Raw genomic sequence first — 18121 nt, 5'->3', positions numbered from 1 at the left:
TTATTTTGATTTTGAGTAGAAAAAATGATTTAATTTGAGCCTAGACTGGCTATAGTTTATATCCTAGCATGTATGATATCCTCTTTCCTATGCTTCTCAGTAAGCTGGGATTTTTGAAAGGACTATTACAATTCTGTGTAAGTGCTTGGAGCCAGTTTGCTTAGAAACAACCCTATATACAGTCTTATCTCTTAAAACTCAAGGAGAGTGGGATAGAGACACACACACACACACAGATGATAGGGTTGTTATCAACAGGTTCACAGGAATAATAAAATCTGCTGATCTAGAATGTAATGTTTTGGAGCCATTTTCATCTTCACAGCAAGTTCTGTATTATATATTTTATTTGTTAGCCCAGTTATCCTGTTGCATTAGAGAATGGAGAATTGGATGAACGCCTGGATGAAACAATATATCCTCCTCAATTTATGTTAAATCTTAGCACCTCTACTCTTCAAGGCCCAAGATTCTTTTTGAAAATAGCAAATACTTCCTCCTCACCCCCTAGATGTCTTATTTCATCAAAGCTCTGTTTCTCTGTACAACATTTGTCCAGCTTTCTTCACTGTTCAGTTCTGCTAGTTTATTTCGGTCCCGACTGAAAACTGATTGTATTTACCTCTTGTGGTACATATGCACTGTCTGACTCAGAGGCTGAGGTTTCAACTTTCTCTCTTTACACTGAATTCCTTACAATATGTATTTTGGCAAAATAGAATATCCTTAAGCAATTAGATCATCAAGTCTCATTGGAAATTGCTGCGTTGGATGGATAAAACAATCGCTGAACTGGAACTTGAGCACCTACTATAGCCACAGTTTAGATAATTGAAGAAATTATCTCAGTGTCCTCTCATGAAAGGAAAGGAGGAAAAATATTTTGATCTGTTCTGCTTTCCTTTGTTTAAAAAGACAAATGCTCATTAATTTGGTATTTTGAAGTGTTGCTTTTTTGCCAGTTTAAAGCAGTTTTTGCAGTTGGATGAATTGTTAGAGCAATGCCATTACAGAATTTTATACTATTGTTTTAATGTGTTCACTTGTTTTACAATACATTTGTACAACAGCATTTTGCTTTAATTTGAAAATGCATTATTTTGTGCTATGAAGATGTAAATCTTGTACCTATTAATGAAAATGCTCTTTGTTTCTAGCTTCTCGGAAAAGACATAAAAAGGATAGAGATGCAGCCTGGGAATATGAAGAACATGACAGAAGAAGTTCTGGTGATCATAGGAGAAGCAGTCACTACCATGAAGGAAGGAGGACTTCTGGTAGCAGCCGTTACCGTAATCGCAGTCCTGATGACTCTGATATGGATGATTATTCTCCTCCTCCGAGCCTCAGTGAGGGTAACTCATCAGTATAAAAGCTTTCTTCATTCCATAATACTAATGCAATATTAAAGTATATGTTAAGCATTTTAAAATAAACATCTTTGCACGCATTATTTAATATGAGTATAAGAAATGTTAAAAAAAATCAATTTTTAAAAGTATTATTTGTTTCATTATTGTTTCATTCTTTAATTAGTGGCTAGAAAAATGAAGAAAAAAGAAAAACAAAAGAGGAGGAAAGCTTATGAACCTAAACTAACACCTGAAGGTAATCTTTTGAAGTTGTATTTTCTTTTTACAGTTTGTATTTTCTTTTTCATAGATAACTATATATATATATATATATGCTTTTTTTTTTTCCACCAGAAATGATGGATTCTTCTACTTTCAAAAGATTTACTGCTTCAGTAGAGAATATTTTGGAAAATTTGGAAGACATGGATTTTACTGCTTTTGGTAATATGTCAGGATTTTTCAAAATGCTTACCCAATTATAGGTTGAAGAGGCAACAAAAAAATCTCAGTATTTTCAGTATTCCTTTTTTGGTGTGATTTAATTGTTTGTGGTACATACTAGGGTATGCAGTGTTTATACCTGTTTGGCTTCCACCTTGAGTAGATTCCTTTACTTTTCTGTTGTGCTTGCTGCTGCAGGAAGAAAATTGTTTTTCCTGCATAATCCAAAATAAACATAAGTATTAAAAGGACAAATAATTTTCTACCTGGGTGGAAAGGGTGCCTCTGCAATGTCATTAGAGTGTTACCTTCTTGTACTCATATCTTTGCAATCAACACTAATATAACATGGTTTTCTTGTCCATAGTATCTGGAAGACACATAATTTTGCATATGCTGTGGGCTTTGCCCTAACAGAGCATGGTTGTTCTACTCGAGCACCAGAGTACTTGCGTACTCATGGCCGAGACACTGAGTCTCGGTAATACTCCTTGTCCACTTTAACTCAAGCAAAAGTCATCATCATCAGTCTTGACTAAATGGAACTATGAGCTGATAGCTATTTGGAAAATCAGATCTTCAGTAGGTCTTCTTCAGTTGGCTTTTTCATTTTGGCTATGAAACACTGCTTTCTTTGATGTCTTATTAGAAAGATGATTATTAATTTTCTTTACCTTTTATTTTTTTAAAGGTGATGATGATGAGATTCCACAGGAATTGCTACTGGGAAAACATCAGCTTAGTGAGCTGGGTAGCGAATCTGCAAAAATTAAGGCAATGGGCATTATGGACAAGGTATATCTTTATAGCCTCTAACACTTTTTGAATATTTAGTTTTGTTTAACATATGGAAAGCATTTGTGCCCTGTTGTGACATTCCACCCACTTCAGGTGTGTGTGATCGATACCATAAATAACATTCCACCTTCTTCAGGTGTGAATGTGACTGATACTGTAAACAGTCATCCTTCTGCTGATTTGGTGGAAATTATTGCACCTTGTTACTTCTACTGAATGTCTTTACTTCTCGATACTTTTACTGGAGCTGAGACATTGTTTTGAATGCATCGATGCAGTGTCAGAGCACCATATATCATGGTATGGGGTACCTGGCTTTGCAGTGAAATAGGTATTAAGATAAATTGCATGATCTATTAAGGCACCTGAGTTCTCAGCAATATCACACATGCCTGAGCTGTAAACCTTAAAATAGTTTTCCCCAAAGCACAACAAGCTGTAGCGCTTCAGTGTGGGGGAAAATGGAGCCTGCTGGCAAAGTCAATCCTTCCCTGCACACCACCCAACTCCACACCACTCCTTCCAATGTAGGCCAGCAGTGTGAAGGTTTTATGGCTCCAAGTGAGCATAAGAATCATTTTCTATAGGATGCATATTTCTTTGTCATACTCTTACGGACTTCACTTCAAGGGATTTTTTTTCTGTCGTTGCAAATTGTTGGTATCACATCTCTAGAAACAACGTTTTTGCGCTCTTTATCTTTCTAGAACACTTGCTTTGGGCAGTTTTACATTAAACTCTGATTATGCTTGGCCATGCCCGCTTACTATTTCTGTGAATCGTCCATGAAGCCACTGAATGACTGACTTTTTTAATCCAAGATTAAGATAATCTTCAACCTCCCAACCTTCCTTGTAGCATGTTTTAAAAAATATATGCTGTTGACAGGTGTTTTTAAATATTTTTTTTAATGGATTTTGCTCTTTGGAATTTTATTGCTGAATATATTTCACTATTTTATCAGCATTCTCAGTCATTGCTATGATATAAACTGGGCAAGCCAAGATCCAATCCTTGTTTCAAAGTGTGCACAATTTGCATGTAATGCCAGACTTGCATACCATATTCTATTTTTCATTTATGCAAATGTTTTAAAATAATTTGCAAACCTTTATGTTCCTAATGCTGTTTAATGGATTTGTTTTCTTGTTTTAGCTCTCAACAGATAAAACAGTAAAGGTCCTGAATATTTTGGAGAAGAATATTCAAGATGGATCAAAGCTTTCGACATTACTTAACCATGTGAGTTTTAAACTGCATCACTTCACATTATTCCAATCCCATTCACTTTCAAGTGGGAAGTGGGTGTGTGTAAGGAATTTCTGATTTAACAGGCTTGTGATGCAGTGTGTCAAATTTTAGTTTTTGAGACTGATGAATACGCTTTTCAGTTTCTGTAGTAAACATATTTTACTCTAGTATACAGCTAACAAGCAGATGTATTGAGAACAATCAAGTTTTAAATATTATACTGTCTTCCAGATATATTAAAGGTAACTGGTATAAGCTATAGCAAGTCGAAATTTCTTTGCTACATGTTCATAAAACTTTCCTTACAAAGTAGAAGAAAGCATGGCTTTTGTGTAGAACATGTTCTTCCCTGTAGCATCGAGAATGGTGAAGGTGCTGCAGTTGGGTCTGCTCTTACACTTCAAAGTATCATATCAGCATAAACAAAACTAACAAGTTTACTTTTTTAGATTTTTTTTTCCCTCTGGTATACTTAAAACTATATTTGGGTTTGAAGTTTCAGTGAAGAAGAAATATGATATTTATTTATTTTTATACATTCTAGTCAATACAATATTCTATCCAGAGTTTTAGCCAAAAATTTACTGGTATGCAGAAGCAGAGAATAGTTATGAATATTGGGAAAGAAGCATTTGAACTTGAAAATGAGAACAATTGATACATTTGTACTTTAGTGTTTTCATCTAGATATTTTGTTCTCTTTGAAGTTTGAGAATACAGTTCTGAATGTGTTTAGTAACATAAAAAATAAGTGGAAAAGCAATGCTTGTTTTCTTATTCTACTTCAATATAATTGAAACTTTATGAAGATGCTTTTTAAGCATTTTCTTCTTTTTAACCTTCTGTAATAAGGTCCGAAAGTTAATGAAATAGTCTTGATTGCAGCTCAGAGACAAAACTTCAATTAAAGAGTGAGCAATAATTAGCCAAATAAATAAAGACTGGTGAAGTCTCTGGTTACATTCTTTTACAAAGCGTATTTATTTAAAGTGCGGTGAATATGTCCTGCCTTCATGTCAGGGTATTATTCAAAGGCAGAATGGCTTGCGGGATCATTTATTCCTAATATTAATGAGCAAAGAAGTAGTAAAGTTTTAAAACCACTTTTTTAAGCCCCTTTCAGGATTATATAGGGATAAATGGTTTAAAGTTGTCTCCACTGCAAAGTGGAGAAAATTATATTCTCATCTATTTTGTAGAACTGTAGCAATCTCTTTGTGTAGGAGTTCCCTCTTGTGGCAGAAAGTACATTAGCCTTATGTGGAGAAAGTGGAAATCTTTCTTCGTAGTGCTCACTCACAATGTTCAGAAAACTTGTTAGTGTTTTACTGGAAGAATACAGTGAAATATTGAGGACTTGTATTTTAGAAAGGACATTCCAGAAACATTTTGCTAAGTTAATTTATAGAACAAACTGCTTTTTGTTCATAAATGCAATAAAATATCTCGTATGTGCTTGTATGTATGTATACTAAAAATATTATTGTTATATATTAATTACTTGGCAGAAAGATTAAAAAATAGACTTTTTTCTCACATTACCTTATTTTTCTTGCCCGTTATAGAACAATGACACTGAAGATGAAGAGAGGTTATGGAGAGATCTTATTATGGAAAGAGTGACAAAATCTGCTGATGCTTGTCTTACAGCTATCAATATTATGACCTCACCAAATATGCCTAAAGCTGTATATATCGAGGATGTAATAGAGAGAGTTATTCAGTACACAAAATTTCACTTGCAGAACACTCTCTATCCTCAGTATGACCCTGTATATAGAGTGGATCCTCATGGAGGTTAGTATGTTAGGAGATCTAAAAAAAAAAATGTATACATCATCCTATGCTTATACAAGTGATAGGACTTTCCTAAATGCTGTGAGTTTTTTTGTTTATAAATCTTATACTGACAATTCTTTCCCATAATGTCCAGCATAATGAATTGATGCTTTACGTAATTTTTGAAGGGTGACGGAAAATGTAGAGTAGAATAGCAATGAATGGAATGTTTTCTCTGAATAATTTGTACAAAGGTCGTGACTTACTGCAAGAACAGCAGTTATAATCATACATTTATCTGTGTATACATTTTATAGATGCGAATGAGTTTGTAGTCAGAATCGTCATGTACATGGTGATTTACTTCAGTGAAAATTATTTAGCCTCGGGCAATTGTTTTTTTGGATTTTGGTTTTATTTTAATAAGATCTTTTTTTCTGATGTAACCTTCAGATGTAGGTTCCTAAATATTGGATCCAGAATTTAGAAAACCATTATGAAAAATTAATCTGTCAAATGAAGTTGTTGTTTTCCAATTGGTGCTACTAGATAATTCTTTTTAACTGTAAACTGTATTTATAAAGTTGTAATCCTAGAGTTTGCTGGGGAACTTCTTTGATAAAATGATCACCTTTCTAATTAAAACATTTAAAAATAATGATGAAAATATATTTTTTTCTAGGTGGTGTTTTAAGTTCAAAAGCAAAGCGTGCCAAGTGTTCCACCCACAAGCAAAGGGTTATAGTGATGTTGTATAATAAAGTTTGTGACATTGTCAGCAGTTTGTCAGAGTTGCTAGAGATACAGCTTCTTACCGATACAACTATTCTTCAGGTAAATTTTAACAGTGTGTTTGTTTTTTCCCCACAGAGGGACCTTAAAGTGTGGTTGCCTCAATGACACGTGAACTTAGAACTGACTTTTTCGGTGTTTCACATCAGACTGGTTTATGTTGTGCACTACATTATCCCAAGGAGAAAAGCATATAATGTTCAAATCTGGCTTTGTTGTACACTTTGAAGTTTAACACAGTTGTATTCAGATATGCTTTAATAACTTGATTTGCAAATAATTGGAAGTAACACATATTGTGACAGGGCATATACCTTATCTGGTGAACATATAGCCTGCTTTGTTAAACTGCATAGATATCAATTTGTTAGACCATTTACCTACCCTAATTTATTTCTGTTGATAGGTATCATCCATGGGAATAACACCATTCTTCGTAGAAAATGTCAGTGAACTACAGTTATGTGCCATCAAATTAGTAACTGCAGTAAGTATTTTTAGAGATTTCATGTTCCTATATTTCATGCATATTTTGTACTTCTGAGAGTTTTCATGGCATTTACATACACTGTATTTTTGCTGGTTTGCTAGGAACAGTGTTCCTGCAAATGTACCTGAGCTGCTCTGATTTGCAAAGTACCTTATAGTAGCAAATAGTGTACTTAACCAAAATTAATTTAATTATGTGATTTAAAATGTAAGTAAAATCCCCGTACTCTCATCTGTCCTTTCTTATCTTGAAATATCTTAGCAATATGATTTTCCTTATTTCCTTTACCATTATTTAAGTATGTCACTGACATTTCAAAGAATATACAGCATTTTAAATAGAAATTGGGTCAGTTAACAATTTAAAAAATCAGTATTTGAAAAACAATTTTTATGTATTTTTTTCTCAAGATTTGCTTTCTGTGAAAAGCAAAGCAATGCATTGAAAATGAGATATGTAGTATTATTTTAAATGCCGTTTTAAGTGCATGTTAATATATATATAATTTTTGATATAAACTCAACAATAATGTTCTATTGTATTTAACATTAAATAATATTTATCAATCCGGTGGCTGTTAAATTAGGTGTTCTCCAGGTATGAAAAACACAGGCAGTTAATACTGGAAGAAATTTTCACTTCCCTGGCAAGACTACCAACTAGCAAGAGGAGTTTGAGAAACTTCAGGTAATTACTAACATAGATTGCTAATTTGGTAGCATTTACAGTTCAGTATTAATTTCTTATAAAATTTGTAACTTCATAGCAGTTTTTTAGCAGCTTATGTTTCAAAACCTGCATAATGAGAACACAGCTGTCTGATAAATGCATTTCAATTTGTCCTGTAATAATCCCTTTTACTTATTTATGCGTATTTATGCTTAGTTACAAAAAAAGTGAAATATATGTTATTATTACTACTTTTCTCACTAAACTTGTGAGTGTAATGCTAGTGTGTATCCAGAGTTTCTTTTATTGGAAAATTCTTTGATTAAATGGAGATAAATCATTTCTTCATTGCTAAACCCTTATATGAAATTTCTCTCGAATTTTTTTGAGGACAGACAATCTCAGAGCACTCTTGCCAGGGAATCAAGCCAGTACTCCTTTGGTTTAGTTTCATTGAGAAACTATTTAATTTGTTTAGTTAAACATTTGAAAACATTTGTTGTTGCTGCGGTTAATTTAGTTCACTGCTTACATACATTCTTCCCTGGGAGTCAGAAACACTGTCAGTGCAGAAATCTGTCCCATCCAGGATGGATGAACAGGAAATATCCAGAAAAAGAAGCACTGAGACATTGAGCTGAGTTCAGCTGCCCTAATGTTAGTGTGAATGCTTCTGTCTTGGGTTTCCTGTTTTGGCTGTAGACATCAGAGACACCTAACGAATAGGAAGGTGGTAGTCACAGGAGTAGGAGCTGGTGGGCTCCCTCCTTGAGGCAAAACTCGAGTGTTTATCCATAGAATCCTGGGTCTGTTATCTTCCCTATTTGTGGCTACCCTAATGAAGGGTATGGCTTAGAAAAAAATTGGTATGAAGAGATTTACTATCCAGGAGTATAGTAAAAATACCTTGATAAACCTAAAGACTTGTGGTATCTGTTTGTTGTGCAGTGACTTTTTGGATAGCTTGGTGGTAGTGGTGTCAGAGATTGTGTCACCCTTTCATGCTGTCACCTGCCCCAGGTGCTGTCAAGATTTGGACAGAGCCAGATAAACACAGCTCTGTTTGTCAAGTTGCCTTGCTTGGAAGAGGGAAAATCTAGCATGCAGGGTATTCATGCTGGTCCCACTTAACTAAAGACACTCTTGCACACTGAAGTTTATAGTCTTCTGCACATGAAATATTATCTTAGCTGTAACTTTGTAGAAGTCTGTTGTGGTGACTGTTTTGTCTGGCTTAAATGCCTTCACATTCCACATGTTAAATAATACATAAATTATTATAGGATCTGTTTGGCGTGTTTTTTTTTTCTGCTGTGCAGAAAGCTGCTGTGGAATTATACAAAGTAAGCCTGCCAGCAAGTGCCTTAGCATGTAGATGTTTAACGTATTAAATGTTTCTGTAGGCCTTGACTTGCTGAGTTTCACAGGGCTTCAGGTAGCCATTGGGGGGCAGTTTCAGTTTCTCTCTCTTGAGGGTAATGCTGTTTTTGTTGCTCGGAGTCTTTCACTGCACATAGAAGAAGCAAATAATCTGTGTTTTAGACAGTTGGTTTCTTGCTATGATAATAATTTTAGAAAGATATTATTTAGGACCAAAAAAAATTATTTTACTTTTTTTAGCATTAATATTATCATATTCATATTAACAGGTTAAACAGCAGTGACACTGATGGAGAGCCGATGTATATTCAGATGGTAACAGCGCTAGTTCTGCAGCTTATTCAATGTGTTGTGCACTTACCATCAGCAGAAAAAGATTCTAATTCAGAGGAGGAATCAAACAAAAAAGTAAGAAAGCCATGTTTAAACAGCCAGGACACTCTTCTGTGCAGGAACATCTTTGTTTTATGTCTTATGATGGTGCTGTAGTAATCAAGTGATGTATTTGGATGCCTGTCATAATTTTTTGATGCATGAAAAATGCTGATATGTAAGTCACATCGCTAAGTATGTTAAAGTGTTAAACAAATGAATTTTCTTATTTTTAGGTGGATCGAGATGTGGTTATTACTAACTCATATGAAACAGCCATGAGAACAGCACAAAACTTCCTTTCTATTTTCCTTAAGAAGTAAGTATTGTTATAATATTCTTTACTAAATTAATAAAACAAACTCGGGAAAGTTTGTCACAGCTTCAGACAAAACTGATCACAACGATAAATGCCCACTAATACAGATATTTGTAGCTATGCTTTTTATAGATCCCTAAGGAGTGGGAAGGGGAGTGTCACACAGACAGGGCAATCAGTACCACACAGCCAAAGTCAGATAGCATCCAGCAGGAGTATGGTAGTGGGGAAGCGAGGGTAGGACATGCTCACAGAGGGTCCTCTTTCACCCCTCCTGGGAAACCTGCAGGCTCAATTACTTCCCTGAAATGCCTGTACACCAATGCGCGAAGCATGGGGAATAAGCAGGATAAACTGGAGATCTGTGTGCGGTCCCAGCATCATGATCTCATTGGAATCACAGAGACGTGGTGGGAAAGCTCACACAACTGGAGCGCTGCCATGGAAGGCTATGTGCTCTTTAGGAAGGACAGGCTGGGAAGGCTAGGTGGTGGAGTTGCTCTTTATGAGAGAGAGCAACTGGAATGCATGGAGCTCAACCTGGGGGTGGATGATGAGTGAGTTGAGAGCTGCTGGGTAAGGGTTAAAGGGCAGGCTAATGTGGGAGACACTGTGGTGGGTGTCTGCTACAGGCCACCTGACCAGGATGAGGAGGTTGATGAGGCCTTCTATAGTCAGCTGGATGTTGCCTCACAGTCACAGGCCCTGGTTCTCATGGGGGACTTCGACTACCCTGACATCAACTGGAAGGACAACACAGCCAGGCACAAACAGTCCTGGAGGTTCCTGCAGAGCATTGATGATAACTTTTTGACGCAGGTTTGTGGAGGAGCCAGCGAGGAGAGGACCTCGTGCTAACAAATAGGGAGGGACTTGTAGGAGATGTGAAGGTGGGGGGTAGCCTCGGCTGCAGTGACCATGAGTTGGTGGAGTTCAGGATCCAACGAGGAGGAGGCAGGGCTGTAAGTAGCCTTGCAACCATGGACTTCAGGAGGGCCAACTTTAGCCTCTTCAGAGACCTCCTGGGAAGAATCCCATGGGCTAGAGCCCTAGAAGGAAGGGGGGCCCAAGAGAGCTGGTTAGTTTTCAAGCATCACTTCCTCCACGCCCAGCAACAGTGCATCCCTGCGTGTAAGAAGTCAGGCAGAGGGGGCAGGAGACCTGCGTGGATGAACCGGGAGCTTGTGGCAATGCTCAAGCAGAAGGCGACGGTACACACAATGTGGAAAAAAGGACAGGCCCCCTGGGAGGAATACAGGAACGTAGTCAGGGAATGCAGAGATGCGACAAGGAAATCTAAGGCACGTTTGGAATGCAATCTGGCAAGGGATGTTAAAAATAACAAGAAAAACTTCTTCAAATATATGAACAGCAAAAGGAAGATCAGGGAAAACGAGGGTCTGCTGGTGAACGGGATGGGCACCCTGGTTACGAATAACACAGAAAAAGCAGAGTTGCTGAATGCCGCCTTTGCTTTGGTGTTTACCAAGGGCAGCCCTTTAGAGCCCCAGGCCCTAGGGACAAGAGAAGAAGCCTGGAGAGAGGAAGACTCGCCCTGGGTAGAGGAAGATTGGGTCAGAGAGCACCTAAGGAAACTCGATACCCACAAATCCATGGGCCCTGATGGGATGCACCCCAGAGTGCTGCGGGAGCTGGCAGATGTCATGGCTAAGCCGCTCTCCATCATCTTTGAAAGATCCTGGAGAACGGGGGAGGTGCCGGAGAACTGGAAGAAGGCTAATGTCATGCCAGCCTTCAAAAAAGGCGAGGAGGAGGACCCAGGCAACTACAGGCCAGTCAGCCTCACCTCTGTTCCCGGAAAAGTGATGGAACGGCTCATACTGGCTGTTGTCTCCGGGCACATGGAGGACAAGAAGGTGCTCAAGAGTAGTCAGCATGGATTCACGAAGGGGAAATCATGCTTGACTAACCTGATAGCCTTCTATGATGGAATGACCAGCTGGATAGATGAGGGGAGAGCGGTGGATGTCGTCTATCTCGACTTCACCAAGGCTTTTGACACCATCCCTCACAACATCCTCCTGGGCAAGCTCCAGAAGTGTGGGATAGATGAGTGGACAGTGAGGTGGTTTAGGAACTGGCTGGATGGCAGAGCCCAGAGGGTGGTGATCAGCGGTGCAGAGTCTAGTTGGAGGCCTGTAGCTAGTGGTGTTCCCCAGGGGTCAGTCCTTGGTCCAGTCCTGTTCAATTTATTCATCAATGACCTGGATGAAGGCACAGAGTGCTCCCTCAGCAAGTTTGCTGATGATACCAAACTGGGAGGAGTAGCTGATACCCCAGAGGGCTGCGCTGCCATCCAGAGGGACCTGGACAGACTGGGCAAGTGGGCGGTGAAAAACCTCATGCAATTCGACAAGGCCAAGTACAAGGTCCTGCACCTGGGGAGGAATAACCCCAGACACCAGTACAGGCTGGGGACTGAACTTCTGACCATCAGAAGTTCCACAGGAACTTACTTAAGGAAAAATTTCTTAACAGTGAGGGTGACATAGCGCTGGAACAGGCTGCCCAGAGAGGTTGTGGAGTCTCCTTCTCTGGAGATCATCAAAACCCGCTTGGATGCAGTCCTGTGCCATGTGCTCTAGTGACCCTGCGTGTGCATGGGGGTTGGACTAGATGACCTCTAGAGGTCCCTTCCAACCTTCAGCATTCTCTGGTTCTAAGAGAGTTACTCGTCTGGACAAATTTTTCTATGGAACAGAAATTTTAAGAATCTGTCTAACACTTTCATAGGATCCTTTTACTGGGTGTCTTTTACTCATCTGAAGGATAGAAGAAAAATCTGGTTAAATATTGAAGAGGTGAAATGTACTACTATATTACCTCATCAGAATGACTAAGAAAGAAAAAGCCTAAAATACTTTTCATTTATGTGAAACTGGGGTTATTAATAGGTCAACAGAAAAAGAAAGTTTCTTTATGGTATGACTAAATAGCCTAGCTAAGCATTTATACAGGAGGTTCCTGTATACTTCAGGGTATTCTCTTAGGAAGTTAGGATTCTTTTTAGCCTTTGTGAAGTGTGGGTACTGAGATGTTTTATGAAAATGAGATGAGTCATGCCAGACTCTAGGAGTGTAAGCACATTATTTCCTAAATGCACTTTTCGAGCTTGAGCTTTAGATTTTTAATTTAGCCTTGTCCATCCTCTTCGTGCAGACTTAAAACAATAAATAAAATGTCAGGAACAAAAGCCCACTAGCTTGGATTTAGCAGCATTTCCTGCAGTGCAGTGTGGAGTGTTAAAAGTTCAACTTGTTCATCTTTAACTGAATAAAATATTTTTTTCTGCAAAAAAGTCAATATTTCAAAAGTTTTCTTCTTATAATTCCATAAAATTCATTATCTGTTAAATCATAGGGCTGCTTTTTTAATATCAGAAGAAAAGCTTAAATGTCTTTTAAAAATACTTACAAAGTTTGTTCTTTTAAACAGGTGTGGTAGTAAACAAGGGGAAGAAGATTATAGGCCACTGTTTGAAAACTTTATTCAAGATCTTCTTTCCACAGTCAATAAACCAGAATGGCCAGCTGCAGAGTTGCTACTTAGCTTATTAGGAAGGCTGTTGGTAAGAGATTTTTGCTTTTAGCTGTCATGGTAATTGATTTCTCATTACAATGAAGGCTTATTTCAACTCAAACTCTTACAAGAATGCTTCTGATGATAGCTGACAAACATGCAACATCTAAGGATTTTCATGTGTATATCATTGTTACATAAGACAGATAATGCATTTTAGGTTAGAACATGGTAGGACTGATCAACATGACTTGCAAACGAGGACTTGTTCTCATGGAAGGCTGCTTCCATTCTGTGATATATCCCCTTTTTTCCACTAAAAAAAAGCCAAAAAAGTGCATATACCTGCTTGGCGGTAAAAACAGCCTTGTAGCTGTAATTATTCATGGTAAATATTTTCTCTGGACTACTCATTTAGCACAGAGCATGAGAACAGTTAAGTACATATTTTGGTTTTCTGCTGATAAATAATACATTTCCTTAAGGAATGTAGCATTTAATAGAACGTAAACATTTTTGTTGGCATGTGTTTTTCATGCATTCTTCTTGGGTATTAAGATGTAACTAGCACAGTAATTTGAATAGCTTCTTGGAAAACAGATGTTTTATGGTTGTGTTCCTAGTTAATTTAGCATTCATTATGGTTGTGTGAATAATGCGGAAGATTCATTTTGGTGCTTAAGGTCTATGCTATTGCAAAGTTTATCCGCTATATACTAGATATCCAGATCATTTTATAAAAATAGGTATTTTAAATAACTCAAAAGGGTGTATTTATAGAGAGATGCAAAAATTCTTAAAATTAAAGTAAGGAGCATATCTGTGGTATAAGAGTGACAATTTTATGCAGCATGAAGTAGTAAAGTCAAACAGTGTCTCGTGAGAAGAATCTCAGATGCGTAAAAAAATATATACATATTTAAGTATTCTGCTTTCCTTAGGTTCACCAGTTCAGTAATAAATCTACAGAAATGGCTTTAAGAGTTGCATCCCTTGACTATCTTGGAACTGTGGCTGCAAGGCTGAGGAAAGATGCGGTCACTAGCAAAATGGATCAAGGCTCTATAGCCAGAATTCTCAAGCAGGTGTGTGAGGGGTCCTGGGCTGGTTAGTGCTTGACCAGCTGGATTGAGAAACATACTTTTAAAAAATAAAAATAATAATAATAAAAAAGGTAGTGTTGCAGTCTTAAAGATGTGTTTAAGAAACATGGTATCTGCAGAATCTGTTTCCCATTGCTGTTCAAAGATACCTGGGTCAGTTTACAAATACCAGGTTGGTTAGCTCATCATTGTCTGTCTTAAGTCAACCCCCTAATGATCATGTCAAGTTGTTAGTTAGAATGGTGAAACAAGTTTTGTTGTGACAATAGAAAGGAAATAGTGGAGCAACAGGTGGAGACTGTCCTAAGAGACCTTAAAAATATCTATATGTATGTATGTGTATGTCATTGCACAGTAGGAGGAAACATATACTTAATATGAGTGGTGGTAGACAGTACCATCTATACATTATGGATGGTGAATTTTATGCAGTACCACCCATAATGTGTTGTTTATAACCAATTTATAAAATAACAGATAACTACTCAGAAATGTATACGTTACTGCTGAGTTTCACTTTGTTGTTCAAAAGGCAAGAAAATAAGAGGATCTCTTGGTAGACATATTCAGATGTATTTTTCAGTGTACTTTATACGTGGGTATGCAGATTTTCAGATTTTATTTACCACTGTGCAATACTGTGTTTTATAGCTGTCTCTGCTACCTCTGACAGGTTTCAGGAGGAGGAGATGAAATCCAGCAGCTGCAAAAGGCTTTGCTAGATTATCTGGATGAGAATACAGAAACTGATGCTTCATTAGTGGTAAATTTCAGTTTTCTGAATTTAAATATATCTGCAAATAATAAATGTAAGGCTGAAGAAAATGATTTGGATTCATGTCTGTCACTGCTTCAGTTATTTTGTTGTCCTGACATAAAGCGTTGATTGTATTTTCTATGTGTTAGACTAGCTTAATCTCATTATAAACCTATTAATCTCCCCCTTCTTTATCTACTTTTTTTTTTTTTTTTCCTGTGGATCCTGCTGTATTTCCTCAGTTTTCTCGGAAGTTTTACATAGCTCAGTGGTTCCGTGATACAACCATGGAGACAGAGAAAGCCATTAAGTCTCAGAAGGACGAGGACTCGTCCGAAGGAAGTCACCATGCAAAAGATGTTGAGACTACAGGACAAATCATGCACAGAGCAGAAAGTCGCAAAAAATTTCTCCGCAGCATCATTAAAACTGCTCCATCTCAGTTCAGTACATTAAAGTACGTTTCAGTAGTGCTGATCTCCTCATTTTGCATGCTTTTGATTTTTATTTTTTTTAATTATTTTTGATAAGCATATCCTGATTAACCCAGTGACTCTGTTGCAGGATGAATTCTGACACTGTGGACTATGAAGATGCGTGCTTGATTGTTCGCTACTTGGCCTCTATGAGGCCATTTGCCCAGAGCTTCGATATTTATTTGACACAGGTAAACTGTGCCAGAAGTCTTAGTACAGTGAAACACAGTTGGTTTCTCATTCCAAACACTTATGGGGTAGCGTGAAATATCTGTTCGTTATTGAGCACAGGTATCTAACAGGCCATAATAACACCACATGCTTTCATATTCTGTATTGATGACATAATTGCTTATTTTTCTTTTCCTTGCATGTGTTTCACAGGTGCCATGCTATATATATATTATTTTATTTGTGCATATGTGTATGACAAAAATCATTTTATTAGATATATGTAGTAAAAGAACAATTAAAAATGCTGAAATCTTTTCACAGATTTTGTAAGATGCATGCTCATTTGATAATATTAACTCATGAAATGTATCTTAATGCCTCATGTGTGTGTTTGTTCATATTCAAAGTTTTGAAAATATAAACCAATGCGGTGATATGTTTGCAGCACATGGGGCTGTCACTTTGGAAGCTGCTGTTTGACCAAAGTGCTTTCTCCCCTTTTCTGGGGAGAAGAGTATTAGCATGTGGGCTCATTTGAACTCCAGTAGTGGTTTAAGTTGCAGTCCTGGTATTGATCTGCGCAGAGAGCAGTTACAGTGCCCAAATCAATCTCTTCTGTTGAAGAAAACTATGGTGAAAGCCACACATGAATGTCAAAAGCTGAGTTTAAAATGAAGGGTTTTAAAGATACACACCCCATGTAGATCCTATTTGGACTAACCTTAGAGATATAGCAAATTGTAGCAAATATCCCTACCTGGTTATCGGTGCCATTGAACATCATTCGCATGTACCTTCTTACTCTCTGAGAAGATAGACTCAGTTTTTGAAAGTCAGATTTTTTTTATTTTAGTTTAATATTTTGCATGTTATTCCACTGCATTTTTTGCCTTTGTTAAACATTGTTTGCTGCCTTCCAAAAGCACTTGAAATGTTGTTTTTGTTCTCTTATTAGATTCTGCGTGTACTTGGTGAAAATGCAATTGCTGTTCGAACAAAAGCCATGAAGTGTTTGTCTGAGGTTGTTGCTGTAGATCCCAGTATTCTAGCCAGGGTAAGAAAAATGAACTATCCCTCATGCACATGTATTTTTCTGTAATGCCTAAAAGAATTCTTTGTTTCTTACACCGACTTTGTTTTTGATTCACTGATTTAGCTGGATATGCAGCGAGGTGTTCACGGCCGGTTAATGGACAACTCCACCAGCGTGCGAGAGGCGGCCGTGGAGCTGCTCGGCCGCTTCGTGCTCTGTCGTCCCCAGCTTGCTGAGCAGTATTACGACATGCTGATTGAAAGGATATTGGTACGGCGTCCTGTGGGGCGGATATGACTCATGAATTAGTACACGGCATTAGAAAACTGGTTTTAAATGGAGTTTATTTTTAATAATGCAAAATAATGTTCTGACCTTGAGAGTAAATTAGTTTTTATTGTTTTAACTGGAAATACAATGTTCATAAGACCAATTTCATAAAATGCATTGCTTGTTTCCAGTAAGGAATCAAAAGGTAAACACACGTAGAAAGCTGTACAGAGCAACACCAGGATATTGACAATTTTATTCTTTTTGATTCCATTAGTGCACAAACTGAGTGAAATTGAGGCATTTTACCATGTCTCTGAAGATACAGGTCACTGAAGGCACTTAACTAGTGTGGGCAGATCTACAGCACACTAATCTGAAGTTGCCATTTGTAATCCAAAAGAAAAAAGGATCACATTTTTTGTTTTTCTACTCTATATTTGTATTTGTAGAGTAGAACACAGTGTTTTGTGTTTCTACTCTACGAAACTTTAAAAGGTTTCTTTTTAGAGGTTTTGTACAAGTATTTCACGTCCGGATGTTCAGATAACATACAATGGGAATTTAATTGTAACACTAGCCTCATCTATGTCAGGTTTTAGTTGATTTGCTGTATTTGTATGATAAACATCTTTATGGAGGGCTTTAAAGATAATTAGCTTTGTACGTGTAGCATTTTTGTATCAGATAATGTGGATTGAAGCTCCTTGTTCAGCTTCTAAGGCTAAGTCTAGGAAAATGGAAAAGACTTGTGGCACATCATATCCATAAACTTTGTGCAAAGCCTTGAAGAATTATGACCCAGACCTACAAAGGGTCTTGTGTGTTTCAGCAAAGAGGTTAAAGCATCATCCTGTCTAGCTTTGAACTCTTGAATTAAGGAGTGGAATTACACACACCATCAGGAGCTCTTAAGGGAGAGGAGATAAATGGAGGAAATGCTAACATCATTCATGGGACTCAGGCCAGGACTTTAGAACCCTTGGAAATAAAATGCTACCAGTTATGTGGATCTTTCATTTAAAGGCACTCTAGAATATTTAACTGTCTTTATAAAATACATTTTGCAAGTATAGATTGAGTAATCTTCAATTCTTAATTTATATGATATATAAATTAATT

The 18121-nt window shown here is 37.3% G+C and overlaps 1 protein-coding gene across 1 annotated transcript in view; it reads left to right on the top strand.

Annotated features, from left to right (window-relative positions):
* The window catches only part of LOC104570589 (nipped-B-like protein), an 86824-nt gene that overhangs the window by 52929 nt on the left and 15774 nt on the right, over positions 1–18121 (top strand). Inside the window, exons 11-28 of the mRNA XM_088538265.1 lie at positions 1158–1355; positions 1537–1608; positions 1707–1796; positions 2488–2591; positions 3750–3836; positions 5411–5642; positions 6307–6458; positions 6823–6903; positions 7493–7593; positions 9225–9363; positions 9564–9646; positions 13103–13235; positions 14128–14271; positions 14963–15052; positions 15289–15503; positions 15611–15713; positions 16652–16750; positions 16853–16999. Of these exons, the coding sequence (XP_088394391.1) occupies positions 1158–1355; positions 1537–1608; positions 1707–1796; positions 2488–2591; positions 3750–3836; positions 5411–5642; positions 6307–6458; positions 6823–6903; positions 7493–7593; positions 9225–9363; positions 9564–9646; positions 13103–13235; positions 14128–14271; positions 14963–15052; positions 15289–15503; positions 15611–15713; positions 16652–16750; positions 16853–16999 (2270 nt within the window). The remainder of the gene's footprint in view (positions 1–1157; positions 1356–1536; positions 1609–1706; positions 1797–2487; positions 2592–3749; positions 3837–5410; positions 5643–6306; positions 6459–6822; positions 6904–7492; positions 7594–9224; positions 9364–9563; positions 9647–13102; positions 13236–14127; positions 14272–14962; positions 15053–15288; positions 15504–15610; positions 15714–16651; positions 16751–16852; positions 17000–18121) is intronic.

The sequence above is a fragment of the Tinamus guttatus genome, unplaced genomic scaffold (genome assembly GCF_059628265.1).
Source record: "Tinamus guttatus ecotype Peru unplaced genomic scaffold, ASM5962826v1 Tinamus_guttatus_pri_ptg000952l, whole genome shotgun sequence".
Taxonomy (NCBI): domain Eukaryota; kingdom Metazoa; phylum Chordata; class Aves; order Tinamiformes; family Tinamidae; genus Tinamus; species Tinamus guttatus.
The sequence above is the reverse complement of the archived record's forward strand: the minus strand, read 5'-3'. Positions and strand labels throughout refer to the sequence as shown.